The sequence below is a fragment of the Streptopelia decaocto genome, assembly GCF_964273445.1.
Source record: "Streptopelia decaocto genome assembly, chromosome: 14".
NCBI lineage: Eukaryota > Metazoa > Chordata > Aves > Columbiformes > Columbidae > Streptopelia > Streptopelia decaocto.
This window is the reverse complement of record NC_138669.1, coordinates 512,708-531,968: the sequence shown is the minus strand read 5'-3', so window position 1 is coordinate 531,968 and position 19,261 is coordinate 512,708. Positions and strand designations below refer to the sequence as shown.

Here is a 19,261-nt window from a genome sequence, read left to right as displayed (position 1 = left end):
TGACCTGAACGAGCGATGCGTCTTTGCAGCTTGCGCGCTCCAGGCCTGGTCTTCACTTGCTGTTGGGTCTGTACTAGCACAGGTCGTGATGCGCTGCATTCATGTGGGACTGCGGCGGTGACAGAATGGGACCCGTTTCCCTTGGGGGGTCTCTGGAGCCCCCACGGTCGCTCAGGACAGGCCCCACAGGCCCTTGTCCAGTCAGTACCGAATGTCTCCAAGGAGAGCAGCATGGAGTCGGTGAAGAAACAAAACCAGCGCTCACCGTGCCGAGATCTGCGGCAGCTGTTTATTGGGTTACATTTAAATCTGCACCTGTGCCCCGAAGCTTTTTTATTGAAACGTGCTGTATTTCTGTAATTGTTAATAGAATCCCATTTGTGAACACTGTTTAGTTCAAATGGTTTCTATAATTGAGGCTAATCTATTCTGGGTAACAAAGTGACATCAAAAACAGTCTCCGTGGGTCTGTCACTTTCTTCACAATTTTACACATAAATGTAAGATGAGAAGATTATTCTGTCTTATCTTTATTAGACAGAGACAGAGAATTAAGCATATGTTACAGAGAATAGTTTCTCAAGGGATAATAAAATGTATTTTGATGGTTTTTGATCTGCAAAACTACTGAGGACCTGCAGAAATAAGCACGTTACAGATAAGAAAATATCTTGTTTGCATTAGCCATGCTTCTTTCTCAGGGATCATTTGGACATGTAAGTCAAATTCGATTGGGGTTCATACTGCAGAGTAGTTGCCATAGGTATCCATCTTCAGAAAAGATTATTTCTTTGGGAACAGGCCTCCCAAAGGGAGGCGAGCACCCTGCTACGCGTCTCTCAGCCGCTCTTGTAGTTCTCTCTTCTTTTCTCTCAGTTTAAAATAAAAACAGAGGGAGAGATAATATGGAGAATTTTGTAGGCTTTGTTTTGGGCTTGTACCATTAAAAACATGGTGACACTTAATTGGAGGGGACAGACTGAGATCCGTAGCATTTTTGATTACTTGTATTAAGCTGTGGCTACTGTACAGTGAACTTCAAACAGAGGAGGTTCGCACCACCGGTTCCCATGTGTGCATGAGCCCATGTTGCTATGGAGCCAGCCGTGACTCCTCTGCTTCCCGGGGTGATTCAGGATCTACGGTGCCTGACGCTCTGACGTTACAGATTCCTTACATCTCCTCTCCCGCCTCCAGCATCCGTGCTGCTGCAGCTTCCGCGTTGGTGGAGCTGGATGCTGGTGTATCCTGAGAACTGGTAACAAATGCTTAGTGGAGATTCAGTCTCATAGATTTTTGTTGTTTCTCCCCTATCGATGCTCATGGAGCATGTTCAGTGATGCTATCCAGATCATGTCTGTGGTGGGAAGTCCATTTTCATTATTTATAGGATGCAGGTAATATATTAAGCACTGAGTGGACACTACAAATGAAGATGACGTCCTGTTACAGTGCCAGCCCCAGAGGCCTTGCCTAATGGTCGTTCTGCATGCCATTAGCTTTTCTTTTGTATATGCAGAACAGAATTAGTCCTGCGGACTGCCCTGTTAACCGAATCAGAACGGCAGTGTATCAGACTGTGTAAGAACAGCATGTTTCAGTCACCTTCCCTGCTTTTCTCTCTAGTGAATGCAACAGTAACCGGGACTCAGTGTTGTCGTACACCAGCGTACGGAGCAACAGCTCGTACCTGGGCAGCGATGAGATGGGCTCAGGTGAGTACATGCGTAGGTTCGATGCATATTTCTCATACCAGGCCCCTCAGTGGAGCTGATAAGTCTTTGCTGTTAGAAGCACTTGCATGTTCAAGTTGCAAAGGCAGCTTCTTCAGAACTAATCACAAGAACGTAAAGGTAGAGGTTTGTTCTTTTTCTACTGAACCGCAGTGAATTTGGAATACAGAGAAGGTATTAGGCAGGATAAGCTCCTTTAGTTATTTGAGATTTGCATTATATGAAAAATCATGAGTGTTTTGATCTGTGAATTAGAGATAAAGCAGCGATCGCTCGTCACCCCCAGCAGTGTGAAATGTGCTCGTGTCCTTGTGGCCGCGTCACTGATGACGCTGGTAAGACAGCTAAAAGCTTTTCTTCTTTCCTTTCTTAGGAGATGAGCTTCCCAATGACATGAGGATTCCTTTAGACAAACAAGACAAACTTCATGGCTGTCTGGAACACCTTTTTAACCAGGTATGTAAAGCATCACCATTACACTGAATTGCTTGTTCTTTATCCATGTCAATACAACACATTGGAAGTATCAGATTGTTTAATGAAATTGCATTTTGAGGGAAGGCAAACTATCGAGATTTTGGGGTACAGTGTAAGCAAGTCTATTGCAGGAAGGTTTGAGGAATCGATTTTGTCAACGTTCAAGTTGCCTTGTGTGATTTAAGCGAGGTTGACCTGCCTTATCTCAGGCATTAGACTGGGGGAAAAAAGCTCTCATGAAAAAAGGAAAATATGGACAAAATTCTAATACCTTGCATAATCTAAATGGATCACACTTAGAGATCTCAGGAGAGTCCTCACAAGTTGAGCCAACAGATGTCTTATAGATGTACAGCACCACAGAATGATTTTGTATCATCTTTTCTCTCATCAGCACATAGATCATCATTGTGCAAAATGCTGTATCAGCGTGAGGCTCTTGAGGCCAGTTCATGGTTAGAAAGTCTTAATGCTATTTGTCAAAGAGAAATCATTCCAAAATACAAATAGTGTAATGGCTCTTGCATTTTCCTGCAAGAGTTCTGTTCAGATTTTCTTCTGCAGCTCTTGCACTGATTAAAAACCTTCCAATTGCAGGTTGATGCAATCAATGCACTTCTCAAAGGACCAGTAATAACTAAGGCCTTCGAGGAAACCAAGCACTTTCCCATGGACCACAGTTTGCAAGGTAAAGAAAAAGGCTGATCGTATTTAATAATGTGATTTGCTAAGACTCCTGAGCTTGACACAAACGCAAATTCGCTATATGGCACACAGAGTTACTCAACTGTGCAGGCTACCCAGTCAGATATTAATGGCAGGTACTGTGTCTCGTCATCAAAATTTTGCATCCTTAAAAGATCATTTTCACATTAATTCCTTTGGAAAGACACAGAAGGCTTTTCTGTTACGTGCTGCTGAATCCTCACAGCTCTTTCACAGTCTCCAAATCTGCCCTTCGATGTGAGCACAGATCTGATGTGAGCACAGATCTGATGTGAGCACGGGTCGATCTCAAAGGCACTGGGTGGGGCTCCAGGTGAGCGAGCGCTCTGAGGAGCTGGAGAGGCGCTGACCCCTCTAGATCTGACGCAGCAAAAGGTTCTGCCTGAGTTTGCTTAATGACTTATTCTGCTTTTCTTCGTGTGGATAATTGCCAGAGTAAACTCATCCTCATATGACACATATTTTGAAAACCGATTCCCATATAGAGCAAGCAAATGATACCGTGTTTTCTTTTTCCTCAGGGAGCATGATGAGACTTTGGTCTTTATGGTTTTGGGGCCCAGGATGTGGTTTCTTGTCCCACTGAAATACACAGGACTTTATTTTCTGAACATTTGCTCCATTTCCTTTCCCACTTGAACTCTGAGATGTTTCCCATCATTCCTGCTGTGCTCAGGTGCCGCAGTCGGTCCTGTCCCCGCTCAACCCGGGACAGGCTCTGTTTTGAGTTCCAGTGGCAAACTTGAGAACGGGGCTTTTTCTGCCTTTTTTCCCCGCCGTGACTCCAGAAATAACTCCTGTGAAGTCCTGTTACCTGAGCTCATCTCTGCAAACGTTCACGTTTATGTAGAATATCTGTTAGCCTTTCCATGCACTGTTTGAGTGAAGTGAAGAAATAACAGACACCCTGTGTTCACTTCCTTTATTTTATTTTGCTTAACCAGTCTCATTAATGACACTGAGAGAGCGTTCTGGTGAAGGCAGCTGAGCCGCGTTGTCACGCTGAGGAGCAGACGCCCGCGCCCGCCGGGCCGCAGCCCCGGGCTGTCTGTGCAGCGCCACCGCGCAGCCGCAGCGACGGCGTCCGCGGGCGCGCGCCCCGGCTCTGCTCACCAGCGCTTGTTCGGCTCCGTTTCTCTGTGTTTCTCTGTCTGCTTATGCATTTTATCGCCAACAACGGGGTATTTGGCTTAGCTACATAGCTAAGTCGTGGAGAATAAATCTTCTACTCTGTAATTAAATAATTAGCTTCCACCAGGTGAAAGCAAGCAGAATATTTCATAATATCTCATCAGTATTACGGGGTGTGACAGCTGCAGCCAAAACGCTGATGTGATTCCGCACAGGCAGACTCCAGACCTGCGATGGAGCTGCCCGTGTTACTGAAGGCAGAGAAGCCGGGGGTGTGTGCTGCTGTGCGAGCTCCTTTGCTGCGCCCGCCCCCCGGGCACGCAACTTCCCACTCTGAAACAAGGCCAGGGGGCTGCTAAAACAATGCCAGGAGACAGGCTGCTAAAACAATGCCAGGAGACAGGCTGCTAAAACAATGCCAGGAGACTGACTGCTGAAAACAATGCCAGGAGACTGACTGCTGAAAACAATGCCAGGACACTGCTGAGTGTGAGATTACGGGAACTGCCTTTTTCCTTCTCTGTTAGATCTGTTTAAGAACGCTTCATTCACAGCTGCTGCTATTGATACTGTGTCTGCTCTCATCTGTGGACACGCTGGAACTCATAAGCCGCTCTCAGCTATGTAGCATTTCCTTAATCGCTAAAAAGTCTGTTTTTTCTAGAATTTAAGCAGAAGGAAGAAACCACAGTGAGGTGCTGGAATAATATTCAAGCCAGCATTCAAGAAGATCCGTGGAACCTTCCACTGCGCATCAAGAACCTTGTTGAAATCATACAGAAACACGTGGAAGGTCTGTAAATTCAGAGTTTGTTATTGGCCTCAGGGAGAAAAGATCTCGATCTAATCAGGTCTAGCAGTTCGTTTTATCATTTTATCATTTAATCTCAATTTGTACAAAGGCTGCACTGGGCTCTAGAGAAGAACAGGTAAAACAGGTTATTGGTTGAAGAGTCCTGGTGCTATATGGTAAAATCTCACCTGTGCAGCCATTCCAAAGAACCTTTTTCCCTTGTTTTGTGTCATCAGCCAATTCAGACAGAATTATATCAGATTGATCTATTTCCCTGTGCTTTTTTTAACCCTTTTGGAAAATGAAGAGCGATAGGCTTGGTATGTTCCAAAATGAAATGAATGCTAATTGGATACTACAACATCCTACACTATTGCAGTCTGGTCCAACTGGAACAGGAGCAGAATCTGGTGTTACAGAAATCACCTCCTTAGGGGTTCATCTACTTGTGCAATTTGTTTAGAATAGTTTATGGTAGTTAACAGAGCACTCAGCCTGTACAATTGTTTTATTTACACCTTGTTTCTTTTTCAGTCATTAAAATGTCTGTGCGAACAAGGGCTGCCGGAGTAAATAGAAATGGCCGCGCAGGGGGCAGGGATGGTGGGGAATGAGAAAACTTAACCAAATGCACTCAGATCTCCCTTGGGATCGTGTTAACGAGGATGTTGCTTTTCTTCACTGTTCTAGATGGGAAGAATCAGCTGCTTTTGGCCTTGTTAAAATGCACAGGTAAGAAGTTTTGATTTGTTGCAGAACAAGATCGTATGTACAAAGTCCGTGGCACTTGGCTTCGTGTGCATGTGTGTGCATACATTAGAATGCTGGTCCGTGAGTCTGTCCAGACCAGCCGGTGATGTCAGTCCTGTGTCCATAAAGGCTGTTTTCAATGAAGCAGATATAATGACTCGTCCCTACCTGTGCCCCATCTCCAGCAGCATTTCCATGAACGTCCTCTGGAAAGAACGGAGGAGCAGATGGCACCGAACTGGCTCTGGTGCTTTATGGCACCAGGCTCCTTTGCCGCGGGACGGTGCTGAGCCCGCTGCCCGTCCCAGCGCCCCCAGCAGCGCGGCGGGACGGGCTGCCCCGCGGGGCCGGGCTGCGTCGCTCTGTTGTGTTCAGTGCTTACGAACATAATCCAGGTCTTCAGGGCCTCTGGGTGGTGTCTTCGGTTCTTTCTCTGGGGATGGTGCCGTGGCCATGAGAGGCTGCCGCGCCTGCTGGACGACTTCAGGGGGCTGGGAAGTAGCTCGTCACTTATTCATGTGCCTCTTGGCCTGCAATCCCCTCAAGTGTGACCAGGTTGATGTGCCCAGCGTGCGGCCGCCTGGCAGGCGGGCTGGAAGCAAAGTTAACACAGGGGAAATTCTCCCAGGAAACATAAACCAATTGGTACCGTATGGGCAGGCCCCGTTAATGCGTCAAGCATATGGGAAGCCCAGAAAATACAGATGGATGGGGAAGATGAATCTCTAATAGCCCAGGAGAGAAGTAATGGCAGAGAGCTTTTTTCAAGAATTCTCTTGCTTCTGTAAACACGAAAAGAAGGGAAACAGTCCAGATATGGCACTAAGGAGTTACCGCTCTTCCCAGCCAGAAGAAGGCGCGTTGCAGATGGCAGAGCAGGAATAAACAGTCAAGTGGACTAGAAAATGTTCCCGCATGCGTGTACTCAGCTTGGTCTTGGTCCACACAGCCCGGTCACGCTGCCAGGAGAGGGTCTCTGTCTGTTGGGCTGCGCAGCAGAAGCCAAATGTCAGGCACACGTGCAACTGCTGCGTTGGCAGCGAGGTGAGAAACAAGTGTACTCATGACTCCTCTGTGCTTCTCTCCCCTTCTCTGGCAGATACTGAGCTGCAGCTGAGACGGGATTCCATCTTCTGTCAGTCTCTTGTGGCTGCGATTTGCACCTTTTCAGAGCAGTTACTGGCTGCTCTCAACTATCGATACAACAACAATGGGGAATATGAAGAGAGCAGCAGAGACGCCAGCAGGAAGTGGCTGGAACAGATAGCAGCCACCGGTGTTCTACTCAACTACCAGTCTCTGCTGTCCCCCGCCGTGGTAAGACGAAGGGCCGTGGTAAGACGAAGGGCCGTGGTAAGACGAAGGGCTGTGGCACCGGCTCTGCTGTGAGAGTCTCTGCTACTCACAGCACAGCCAGAGCCCCTTCACTCGAGCAGCGTGTTTACACCCTCACTGCAGCAACTTCTGGGGACTCCCACTGCTGACAACCATGTGCCAATATTCCACACCCCAGCATCTTCATCTCCTCACAAATTCCAGACCCGCTGTCACAACAGAACGCTATGGGAATCTGTCTGCCTGTGTTTGGAGTGATGCTGCTGCGTTTAGGGAGGTCTTAGTGCTCAGCCGTTGCTGAGGCATGTGTGGCCTGCCATCTTCTGGTGAAAACACACACTTTACAAATAGGTGAAAAAGTTCTGAGTTGTAGGTGTAAAGTTTGGAGAAAGATACCTTCAAACTTACTCAGTCCTTAAACCTCTCTGCAAATCACATCAAGTGATACCTGAGCAAAGGGCAGCTAAATTGGTATTACAGAGGTAAAAAGCCATTAGTAATGACCTGGCTGTGATGGAGTTTATGGGAAGCTCCACATTCTGCTCTAGGTGTGCTGAACCAAAGCGTTTCCATAACAAGCACATTGATCTCTTCCTGATCATAACCGATGTGTATCCGCTCTTTGCTCTCAGAAGGAGGAGCGCACCATGCTGGAGGACATCCAGGTCACCCTGACCGAACTGGACAAAGTTGCCTTCTATTTCAAGCAGCTGGATGAAAGTCTTGTAGCAAGTGAGTATTGAGTGTTTCCTTGAAGCTTTTTTTTGATTTCTTGCTGGTTTTATGGGTTAATGTCCTCCACGCTTATAAATCTAACAGGCCATGCCTTGACTATGAGGTGCCATGAAACAAGATGGGCTTTTAATTATTAACTGTGTATATTGTATCATAGCATCAAACATCACGCTAGGTCACTGTGTATCTCAGTGTCCGTCTCAGAGCCCGCCCTCTCAGTAGAGGCTCTCCCGTGTGCATCTGATCGTGGAGATCTGCAACATCATTAGATAGTCTAACAAACTCGGATAGCAATGGTTTCACGTTTCTCCAGCTGTGGTAAGGCAGCAAGTGTTTTATCGGTATTTCTGCAGATACTCATGTCTTCTACCACATCGAGGGAAGTCGTCAGGCCTTGAAGGTTTTCTTCTATCTGGACAGCTACTACTTCTCCAAGCTGCCTTCTCGCTTTCAGAACGGGGGAAGCTTGAAACTGCACGCGGTGCTCTTCACGAAAGGTAGCTATAAAAAGCTTTCTTCAGCAGAATAGGCTGATGATGTTGAAAGAGTCAAAATAAAGAATGACCATGAAGCTCTGAACACAGCTGAGAATGACAGACATTGAAGAACCAGATCCTTCTGTTCCAGGAGGACCTGGAGAGTGCCAGATTTTAGAACAAGGCTCAGTCCTGCCTGGTTGGGGCTTTCTTGTGCCTTCCTGTAAAGATCCAGGCCACTGAGACGTTGTACTGTCCATGAGCAGTCTGATCTGGTATGGTGTCAGACCTGCCCAGGCTACGCAGAGTGTTTGTAAAAGCACACACCGTGACAGAATTATCTGGGCTAGAAATTACCTTGTTAAGCAAATATTCACACCAAAATACAATACAGGAAGTTTCCTTCAAGGGGATATTAATTGGGAGTAATTGCTTTTAGACAAAACTGCTTCCTGTGCAGCTCACCTTTATGGTACTACCACTACACTCCCATACTGGGAAATGTGTTAAATTAGTGCGGTGACAGAATCAGCCTTGACATGATCCAACAGTCATTTGCTGAGCAGTGAAATGATAGAGAAAAATAAATAAATAAATTCTAAAAAATCAAAACCATAGGTTTAGTAAAATGTTTCCTTCTTCAGCTCTGGAGAGCACGGAGGGGCAGTCCCAGCCGCCCGGTTCATCCTTAGAAGAGCTTCAACAGCAGATTAATGGTGTTTCACTTGAAAAGGTGCAGCAATACTACCGGAAACTCAGGTATTTCATGCTTATCTTTTGCTTCGAAAGACACTGAAAAAACTGCTCCTTGCTACGGACCTTAAAATGTAATGAAAAATGGATTCTGTCCCTGCTGGTTTCCTGCACAAATCCGGTGTTTCGTGTGGGAAGCCCGTCAGTGCTCGCACGGTGGGCTCGTCCTGAAGCAGCGCGCCGCGCGGGATGCAATTCCCAGCCCATTTGACTTCGGAATTTTTGTAGAGATAAAATTACATTAAAAAGGGGAATTTGGAATATTTTAGTACAGACTCTGTAAATTACTGCAAACAAAATTCTTCAAAAAGCAGATCTTGAAGTACAAGGTTTTATTTAGGCTGGCCTTAGATGTTTTCTACAGGGTAACAGACATTGTATGTGCTTGAAATGAGACGCACCGACTAACGTGGTTCTTGCTGGCCCTTCCGCAGGACGTTTTACCTGGAGAGATCAAACTTGCCCACTGATTCCAATACTGCTGCCGTGAAGATTGACCAGGTACTGTTACTTCGTGTTTATTTGTGCGTGAGGGGGTCTCTCGGACCCCAGTCATGGGACAGCCCTGTGGCAGACCCGTACAAACCCAGACATCACTCAGGAAATGTTCCCTGCCCTGAACAAGTGACCTGAGCTTCTCTGATGCTTGGCGTGCAGAACCACGGTGGGCACAGCCCCCTCGCTTATGCCCCGATAAGGCTCCGTGTCACCCTGGCTGCCCCTGCAGTGTCCGCTGCTGGAGTGAATGAGTTGATTCGCCTCTCCCACAGATGCATGAAATGAACAACTGCAGAATTTGCAAGTTGTGCTTTGGTCACAGTTAGAGAAGAGAACAGCAGCAGAGCAGCATTCCCTGCAGAGGCAGCCCGGCTGGGGCAGGCGTGCGTGGACGTGTGCGTGGAAGGCATTAAGTGCTACTGCAGGGAAGAAAAATCAGAGCCTATTTTGACAATTATAATATACATTGTAAACAATTTATCTATAATTGTGGACAGTTGCCCCAAACCTAAGTAATTGTCTATATTTTTCCACTTCCGAAGTTCATATATATTCTAAATAGCTGTTACAGTGTGGCAGTTACTGTTGTGTAGATTATTGTGCTTAGACATAGGATAAAGAATTGTAAATGTCTGTACAAGTGAAGGTGTAAATATGCCACGGATGCATTTTTGTACTGCTCTGTTTAGCTTATTCGCCCCATTAACGCGATGGACGAGCTGTGCAGGCTGATGAAGTCTTTCGTTAACACAAAACCGGCGCAGTCGGGATACTGCGGCAGCAGCGCGTCGGGCGCGGGGCTGCTGCCCGTGTCCTCCGAGCTCTGTTACCGACTGGGCGCCTGTCAGATCGCCATGTGCGGCACCGGCATGCAGAGGTGAGGTTTGGCAACCGCGCGTTACCGCTGCGGTGACAGCTGCTGTCCTGTCAGAGGCTGGAGCAATACATTTGATTCTGTTCAAAGCAATAGAAAGGTAGATGGTAATGGAATATAATAAGGACCTAAAATCTACTGCCATCTTCTTTTTAGGGTAGCTTGTGACTTTTAATACTTTTGTTAATAATTAGTATTGAAACACAATCTCTTTTTTACGTTTCGGTGCATCATCCAATGCAACTGGGAGATCTCAGTGCATATAACTTTCAGTCAATGTTGTCTTCAGTCACACACTGAAAATGTAGGAAGCTGCTCAAAAGTGGCGTTAGAACCTTGGCGTGTGCAGCGTTGGTGCTGGACGCACCCGGCGCTCCCAGGGTCTCACAACCACCAGTAAACAGGCGATTCATTGTGAATAAGTGCACATGGATCGGTGCAGAGCAGCAGTGGAATGCAGCCTTGTACGGTGCTGCTGGGGACTCAGCTGCAGCGTTCAGGTGGAACGAGACTGGAAATGCAGGACTGAGGTCACTTGATAGTTTTGCGAGTAAAAACTTTAAAAGTTAAATAGAAGAACACTAGCTAACAGAAGTCATACTTAACAAGTAGGCGTGCTGTACATACCTATTTACGCAGTTTTCAGTACGATCTGTGATTCCATGCTGCTTGTTCCCATGTTCAGGAGCACCCTGAGCGTGTCCCTGGAGCAAGCGGCCATTCTGGCCCGGAGCCACGGCCTCCTGCCCAAGTGCATCATGCAAGCCACAGACATCATGCGCAAGCAAGTAAGTGTCTGGCTGCGTGTCTGCCGCGTGCCAGCGTGCCGTTCAGTAGCGCCTTTGCACAAACACCAGTTTATGTCAGTGTGGCAGTGTGTTTTGTGCACTACAAACCCATAGAGCCAAGCTTCTGTTAATGTTGGAATAGATACGCAAATATTGGACAGGAACAAATTCACTTTTGCCTATACAGGCATGACAGCAACAAGAATACATGCTTCAGTGTACGTTATTTAAAGTGTGTGCCTTGATGGTTAGAAAGTAGAGATTACCCAGTATATTTAAGACAGTTTCTGTATATAGAAAGAACAAGTCTCAGTCACAGTGTTAAATAGGAGAAATTCCCTAGCGCCAGACAGCAGTGCTTGTAAAGTGCTTTGGGACCAATTCCATCTTTTAAGTAAACACAGATGACTAATGTATCCACCCAATGGATTCTAAATCTTCTGAAAGTAGTTAATGGATTCTCAAATAGAAACCATACTCCCATTATAATATTTTCCCCTAAGGATCAGATGCTTTATCAATACTGTCAGTACCATAAATTCTCTGTTTCCTCAGGGACCAAGGGTTGAAATCTCTGCCAAGAATCTGAAAGTGATGGACCAAATGCCACAGTGTGCGCCTCGGTAGGTTATTATGTATTATGCATTTTATCTGAGTTCTGGTTTTATGTTTCTGTAATAATCGTGGAGTTGCTGTTATAACCAGATTGCCTGAGTAGCCATAGTGTAAAAAAAGGAACAAATTGCTGCTGTTCTTTCTCACTGTACTAAACCAGCGCACTGTAGATTAATCAGCTTGACACAATTTCAAAGTGCCTGCGTTTTCTGAACGAAGCGTAACTGCGCAGAGAAGGGTCTGTTCTGGACTCATCCAGGACTGAGCGACTGGCAGCCACTGGAACGCTTAGAAAGAAAAGCTCCCGCATGGCAGATGTGCGAGTCGCGGGCAGCGCTGCTGCGGGCGGGAGCGGCGCCGGGCCTGGGGCTGAGCGGCCTGAGAGCAAGCACTGAACTCAGAGTAACCAGAGGTTTTTCAGCTGTATCAACAACCAAATCCGTTATTTTATCTGTTGGGTGTCCCAGTCTGTATGTGGGATGAACTCTCTTGTTCGGGAAAAATATTGAAGTGGGTTTGAACCAAAAGAAATAGAAAAAGAGAAAAGGGGCTGTTGGAGACCCAAATTGGGACAAAGTTAAAAGGGAGTGATGGAAAGTCTCAAATAGAATTTAAACAATGATTGTAAATATTTTAGTTAGTAAATCACTAGTGGCACTTCTAAATTTGCAATTATTAAAGTAAAAAATAGTGGTATTCTTGATATCTGATTACCTCTAAAGCTTGCAGAATGCTAAAGGAGAAACTGACTCTCATCCTACACCATGACGTTATGTTATCATCCTTACAATATTTAATACCAAACTCTTCATCTGCCTTAAAGACTCTATAGGTTGTGCCAGCCGCCTACGGATGGGGATTTATAGAAGCGAGCGCGACGGCTGCGTTGCCGCCTCTCTCGGGCGCTGAGCCCCGGCCGAGCCGCCCGCGTGCTGCCCCAGGGATGGATGTGGCCCCGCTGCTCCCGCTGCTGGAGGAATCCGTGACCCCCGCCGCAGAGCTGTGGACCACGCTGCTGTCCGCGGGGCCTGGAGCCACCGCTCGCTGGGGACTTGGCCGTGGACTTCAGGACTGGTGCAGAAAACGCCGCAGGACGCGGATCCCTCCCTGTGCTGCGCCCGGCGCCCAGTGAAGCGCTGGCACGGCTCCGGTCGGTGCCCTCGAGCGGCAGCTTCGTAAACACCACTGTTCATGAACTGACCTGCACTTTGGAACAACACACAGCACAATTTGTGGTTTATTCAGATATGAACATAAAGAATTTCTTCTGGAGTAATTTTCCACTTCAGCCCAGTGAGAACCAGTCTCTCTATGCTGCAGAGTATACATTCCATAATACTTCTTAACATTACTTCATTTTACTTACTGTAGCTTTCAGGTTTTTTATTAACTCTTTCTACTAATGCCCTATTGTACTCTGGAAATACAGTGCTATTGAGGAGAAGAGAGTGCGAGTGGAGGATTTTAAAGGAAACTTTACAAAGGAAAGATACAGTCTTATAATCTGATTATTTGAACAGATGTAGTTTTTAAAACAGGTCAGAAGAACTATACTTATTTATGTGGAGTGGAATATGTGTTTTCGATCATGTTATTATCTATACAAGATCTAAATAAAAATTATATTGTTTAAAATGGGACCAAGATGCTGGCAATTACACAGATACTCCCAGTTTACTGAAAAAAGATCTACATTATTTAAAATCTTTCAGTATTTAAGTAGTCTTTAATACGGTTATTAAGATGTATTAGGGTTGCTTTTAAGTTAAAAGAGAAAAGGAATGGTGTATATAATGTACTTTATTTTTCTTGTTTGAGAGGCTGTTCTCTATTGTCAGTATTACCCCAAGCACAGTGACTGTCCCACGTTCTGGCTGGAACCAACCGCCCCGTGTGGGCTCAGGACAGAGCGACGTTCCTCGGGAGCGAGTGCCTTACCCCCCGCCGGACCCACCGCGCTGTGCGCTGACGCACGGCCTGGCCCTGAAGGTTCGGGGGTTATTTGTGAGGGTGTTTGCGTTTGAGCTGGCTTAACTTTGTTTTATTAACATCCAAAACAACTCAAAAATTAAACTTAGATTTTTTCCATTTGGATATGAAGGGCTCTTAAATTTTTTAATCTACACATCAACACAAACTGGCTTGTGACAAGTTGGGGGGTGCAGGTTGTTCTGAACCTTCTTTCTTAATCTGTTTTTCCTTCACTCACAGACTGAAATAATTCTGGGGAAGGACGGTGTTTTGTTTGGTCTCTGTTCTATAATCCCTGTTTCTCTGACTCCAGCAGCCCGTGGCAGGAACGGGGACAACCGTGGCTCACCAGCTGTTTCTCACCGAGTCCCCATTTGTACTGCGCCCACGGGAGCAGATCATTATTTCAATGCACTTTCTGATTATTTTGTAAATTTTGGAAGAGTTATACTTGCCCTTAGCTGTTTGAAGAAGAAATGGATGTGTCTCTACTGAATCCTCCTCTTAAAATGTACTTAGTATTATCAAAATAAGAACTGTAGACCATCCAAAACAAAAAGAGGCCGAGATCCCCACGCTGTGTCCACGGGCTGCTGGGCAGAGCCGGCCCCGTTTCCTGGGAGCAGCTCTGCGCAGAGCGGCTCAGGGCACAACCCTGCACTGGTTTACATGGAAATCTGTATGTTATTCTCACTGAAAACGTGATAGAAGTTTTTATTATTAAAAGTTGGTTTATATTGTAAGTAAAGAAGGTATGATCTTATTTTTCTGTTATACCCTTTAGTTCTTTAGCTCTCTACATTCTGATGTCTGCATGGACTGATGAGGAGCGGGAAGTTCAGGCTGAAGGGAACATTGTTTTATACCAGCTCGCCCCGGCCGGGTAGAGCCGAGCTCTTCCTGTTTGTGCAGCGGCGGCCACAGCTGCCGTTTCACTGCAGACTAGAACAGAAAAACTGGTTTAATGCTGTAGAATTGCAAGATTTGAATCCACTGCTGGAAAATACAGGTTCAAGTGGAAAACTAAGAGGGCAATGCACAAGCCAACCTGCAAGTAAGGAGAGTAGATCAGGGCTGCAGAATTTCCAGGGCTAAAAGCAAAGGAAGAATCAGAGTTGCCGGGACTGAGCAAGTGCAGGTTTCATAGATCTGGAACATCTGCTGCAGTGGAAATGTGGAGAACGCAGCGGAGATGGAGCACATGGAAACCAGCAGCGCCGTGATGAGGTGTGTCAGCAGCCAGCTCGTGGAAAGACGGCACCGCTGAAAAGAAAGCGGGGATGGGCGGCAGCTTCAAGTGGAATTGCTTACGTGTCAGTCCTGTAATTAAGTTTTCTTAGCGTTTTCATTGATCACTGAAGCGCAGCTCCTACGAGGCTGGGGTGATCTCAGTTGGGAGGCAGTGATGTGGCAGCTGCACATCCCGCTCTCCTTCCATGGGGCAGTTCACGGCTCTTTGGTGAGACCCCGAGTGGTTGGCCAGGGGCAGCAGGAGAGAAGACGGGGTGGAGAAGCCCCCGCGGAGCCCCTCACGTCCCTCTGGCGCCGTTGACAAACACCCCTCCGTGCCAAAAGAATGACTCCTTTGGTAAATGTCAATTAATGCCCTGCAGAGTCTGCAAAAAAAGAGGTCTGTTTTTAATGAATTAGGATTAAAATTAGTAACTAATGTTTGAATCAAGTGATTATTTTCTTGATCCTGCTTAAAATTAAATTTGGTTATAGGCACTTTGAAGGCAATGAGCAAGGAATCATTATTATTTAATCAGCTTTAAATTGCTTACATAATTACTTACATGAGTGACGTATTTCCATCTTGAGATAATTAAAAATAATTAGTATGGCTTTATCACAGTTTTAATGTGCAAAAATCAAATTCATATTATTACTGGTGCTTGAATACTTGCGCTTTTTTGGATTGAATTTATCTGCAAATTATTGCAGGGAAGTTAATGAAGCTGCCACATGGATGCCTCGCTTGGAAAGAGCGATTGCAAAGGATGCGCCATTTATCACTGATCCAACACCAACTCAGCTCTATTTTATTTTTCGGGGGGGTTATTAAGGTTTTCTGAAAGAAAAATTTATTTTGCCTGCTCTGGTGTAAACGAAAGTAGAGTCCGTAAATTCAAGGGAATCCCAATGCTCTAGAGCACACACAGCACAAGCCCAGCACCGCCGGACGGGTGGGAGCGGGGACGGAACACTCACCGAGTTCTGCCCGTCGCTGCCGTCTCCCACCCTCCAGGCGCTCTCTCACCATGGCAGAGCGTCGGCTCAAGGCCGGACGGCCCTGGCGTACACAGCAAGGCAAGATCAGGAAAAGAGTTGAAGTATTTTTACATTTTAAAGCACTCTAACTCTAAAAGGCAACTTAATTGCCTTTTAAAGCAATTTAACAGATGGAGATGAAAAGGAGGAGCCAGTATAATGTCATTAACCAGAAGTGCTTTATAGACCACATTTATTAATATTTCTCATTAGAGAATTACACTGGGGTTTTGAGATGCCGTCTAGCCACGGCTGTGCTTCACTTGTTTTTATAAAGGCGAGATAATGAGGAAGTTCAGAAGAGAAGTTTGCCAGCTGTTGGGGATCTTTGGGGTGTTGACACTACTCTGGTTCGGCTGCTGCGGACGCCCCGTGGGACGCGGTGCCGCAGCGCGACGGGCGTCCCCCCCGCGCTCAGGAGATCCCGTGACAACGAGCAGCCCGGGCGGGCGGCTCTGGGCTCAGACCACTCGCTCTGGTTCTCCTCTGACTGCAGCTGCTGAGGAGCTGCAATCATATTGAAATGTATTTATGTCCACAGCATCCCTATAAAGCAGGAAGCACTATTTCCTCTCTGTACAGCTGGGAAATAAGAAGATCTCAGTGGTCCAATTCTATCTGAAATGACTGCATTAAAATTGTAGACAGACAAGAAACAAATGGTACTTTTCAGGAAGGATGGGCACGATCAGCACTACACTTCTCAGATCTGGCTGGGGATGTGCCAGGACTTGTTCACCAATGGTGTGAAAAAATTTCATATGATAAAATGTTATTTAGGATTATGAAACCCAAAGGCAAGAGAAAAGAGCTGCGGAAGAATGCTGCAGTAATGACTGCCTGAAAGGATTAAATGGCAACTAAAATTCACTATCAGTAACTGCAGAGTATTGGTCACACGTAAAACAGCCATTAGGCAATGGATGTACAATGAAAGGTTTTCAATTTGATACTCACGCTTTGGAAAAGCTTTGAGAGTTCGTGTGGCCCATTCTCTGCAAACAGCAGTTCAGAGCGCCCTGGCAACCACAAATAACAGAATCCTTAGGAAAGGAGAAGAAAACATAGCGGAAAACCTTATTAATTCCATGGTGCCCCCGCGTCTTAAACACTCCAAGAGTTATTGTTACGACTCAGGCCCCGCACACTGTGGAGGCACCTGAGGAGGTGCCGGGGAGCGACGCGTGGCGTGGGTGCCACGGAGCCGCCCGCTCCCCGTCCCGCAGCCGCCCGGGCTTCCCCATCACCCCCAGGCTTCCCCATCACCCCCAGGCTTCCCCACCGCCCGTCTCCTCTGGTCCAGGAGTTTTCTCCATTCAAAATGTCTGTTTGGAATCTGCCTTAACTATCATAGTCTGGTCCTAGAGTGATTAAAAAAGCCATTGGAAACTCCGTGTTTTTAGCTTCATTCCTCATCACCAGGTAGCTTTTGTTCATGGATACTCATAAAATTGTAAAATACATCAAATCTCATGGAAATACCAGCGTTGGGCAGCAGTAAGTAAAACCCCTGCTGTTTCCAACAGCCTTTTCCAGACAGCAAAGCAGGCAGAGGGAAAGTCTTCGTGACAAGTAGCCACGACTTACAAAACCCCACTCCCAGGTACTGCGGCTCTTTTGATAAAGGTCCCAGGAAACGTCCCAACTTCCAATCAGCAGTGGAATTAAAGCTACAATTTCATTAGTTTCCAGTTTCTCACTTTAACCCTGTGTTCCATTAGACTCACCACAGTCAGCACTCAGAACAAATTGCATTTCGGAAGATTAACTAAGTCAGAGGGTAAGGCTAAGCGCACGGTCTATTCTCTCTCAGCAATCACTTACAGCTCATCAGCTCCTGCAATAAAACACGCGGCAGGCCCGGTCTGACGGAGCAGGGGTGAGGGATGGTGTGTTTTCATCACCTCATCTTTTCCCTTTTCCACAAAGCAGCGAAGGGCACAGGACTGCCAAAGGGAACACTGACACTCTCTCATTTCCTGATTGAAAACACTAGAAGAAATGACTGCTGCGCAAAACCACATCAGGATGCATTTTCTCCTGTTTAAGCCACCTTCCTTACAGAAGAACGATCATTCGATATTAAAATTAAAATCACCGCTAAAGGATCAATAGCTAATCCTACAGATGAATCACAGCAACAGTATCTAAAAGGCCTTTGGCTAATTCTCTTTAAAAGGCGTCTCCACTGAAAGCAGCGACAGTCCAGTCGGTATAAGGGAAGGAGAAGTCGGCTCTGCATTCAGATCAGCCCTGCACTAAGTGCTACAGGATGATTTAACACAGGATGCTGTAGAACAGAGACAACAATACGCCAGATTGTAAAGAAAAAAAGCAGATTGTAAAAAAAAAAAAGCACACCACACTAAGTCCTTTATCCTGAAAGCCCCACAGACTGTCCAGTGGGGAGGAAGGGACCGCGGCATTTCATTGAAAATATGAATGGAAACTATGAATAAACAAATATAAGATTAAATGTTGCTCCTAGTCTTGCTGCTGAGGAAGAAGTGCCGGCTTCTGGCCAAAATTCTTCTTGCATGCGGAGTCCATGGAGGGATACACATAGCACAGGTAACCGGCTCGTCTCGACTCTCATGTTACACCAAGGACGGAACCGCGCACGAGTCTCAGACTGGTCAGGGCGCACGGGACCCGCTGCTGGACCCACTGCCTGGGACCCGCTGACGGAACCGCTGACGGGACCCCCTGCCGGACCAGCTGACGGACCCGCTGCCGGGACCCCCCTGCTGGACCCGCTGCCGGACCTGCTGACTGGGACCCCCTGCCGGACCCGCTGCCGGGACCCCGCTGCCCGGACCCGCTGACTGGGACCCGCTGCCGGACCCGCTGCCGGACCCCCTGCCGGCCGGCGCTGCGCGTTCTGCTCTCGCAGCGGCCAGCCTGCCGGGGCACGGGGCACAAGGGCCCCGGCCCGGCCCGCCCCGCCGGGCGCCCCGGGCCCGCCAGCAGGGGGCGGTAACGCCCTTCGCAAGCAGGGACGCTCGGGAGGGCTCCGAGGGGCAGACGGGGCGCTCAGGGAGGGGGGAATGCAGGGAACGGCCTCTGGAGCAACGCGGATAAAATGACACCGCAGGTAACAGGCAATGGAGCTGAGCTCTTCTAACGTTTCTGTGACTATTTTCATGATTTCTTTGATGTCTGAAAGAAAGACAAATTATTGGAAAGATATACAGCCCCCAGAGCTTTCGGTTAGGTATTATTTTTAGCACTAATCACATTTGCATATTGCAGAAAGAACAACACATTTCCAGCTGGCATTCAGCAGCTGTATGTTAATGTTATTTGTGAGAATATGCTCAAAACCTTGTACATTA

General features: G+C 46.9%; 2 protein-coding genes across 5 annotated transcripts in view; one reads left to right on the top strand and one right to left on the bottom strand.

Moving 5' to 3' along the window:
• The window catches only part of PREX1 (phosphatidylinositol-3,4,5-trisphosphate dependent Rac exchange factor 1), a 125,811-nt gene extending 112,487 nt beyond the window's left edge, over positions 1-13,324 (top strand). For both annotated transcript variants that reach the window (XM_082065124.1, XM_082065123.1), the window contains exons 27-40: positions 1,627-1,715; positions 2,107-2,189; positions 2,808-2,898; positions 4,732-4,860; positions 5,551-5,592; positions 6,710-6,927; positions 7,578-7,677; positions 8,034-8,177; positions 8,801-8,915; positions 9,344-9,410; positions 10,097-10,284; positions 10,967-11,069; positions 11,625-11,692; positions 12,508-13,324. In XM_082065124.1, coding sequence (XP_081921250.1) covers positions 1,627-1,715; positions 2,107-2,189; positions 2,808-2,898; positions 4,732-4,860; positions 5,551-5,592; positions 6,710-6,927; positions 7,578-7,677; positions 8,034-8,177; positions 8,801-8,915; positions 9,344-9,410; positions 10,097-10,284; positions 10,967-11,069; positions 11,625-11,692; positions 12,508-12,550 — 1,480 coding nt within the window. In that variant the 3' untranslated portion in view covers positions 12,551-13,324. The remainder of the gene's footprint in view (positions 1-1,626; positions 1,716-2,106; positions 2,190-2,807; positions 2,899-4,731; positions 4,861-5,550; positions 5,593-6,709; positions 6,928-7,577; positions 7,678-8,033; positions 8,178-8,800; positions 8,916-9,343; positions 9,411-10,096; positions 10,285-10,966; positions 11,070-11,624; positions 11,693-12,507) is intronic.
• Positions 13,325-13,463: 139 nt separating this feature from the next.
• Positions 13,464-19,261, bottom strand: part of LOC309445894 (uncharacterized protein) — a 51,922-nt gene continuing 46,124 nt past the window's right edge. Inside the window, exons 3-6 of one of the 3 annotated variants that reach the window (XR_014185377.1) lie at positions 16,884-16,945; positions 15,867-15,948; positions 14,704-15,271; positions 13,464-14,597 (exon numbers count right to left, since the gene is read on the bottom strand). Coding sequence is in view for 2 of the 3 variants with exons in the window: in XM_082065133.1 (XP_081921259.1) it covers positions 15,255-15,271; positions 15,867-15,948; positions 16,884-16,945 (161 nt within the window). In the remaining variant the exon portion in view is untranslated. Of the gene's footprint in view, positions 15,272-15,866; positions 15,949-16,883; positions 16,946-19,261 lie in introns of all 3 variants that reach the window. The other 2 variants (XM_082065133.1, XM_082065134.1) reach the window with 2 other exon arrangements.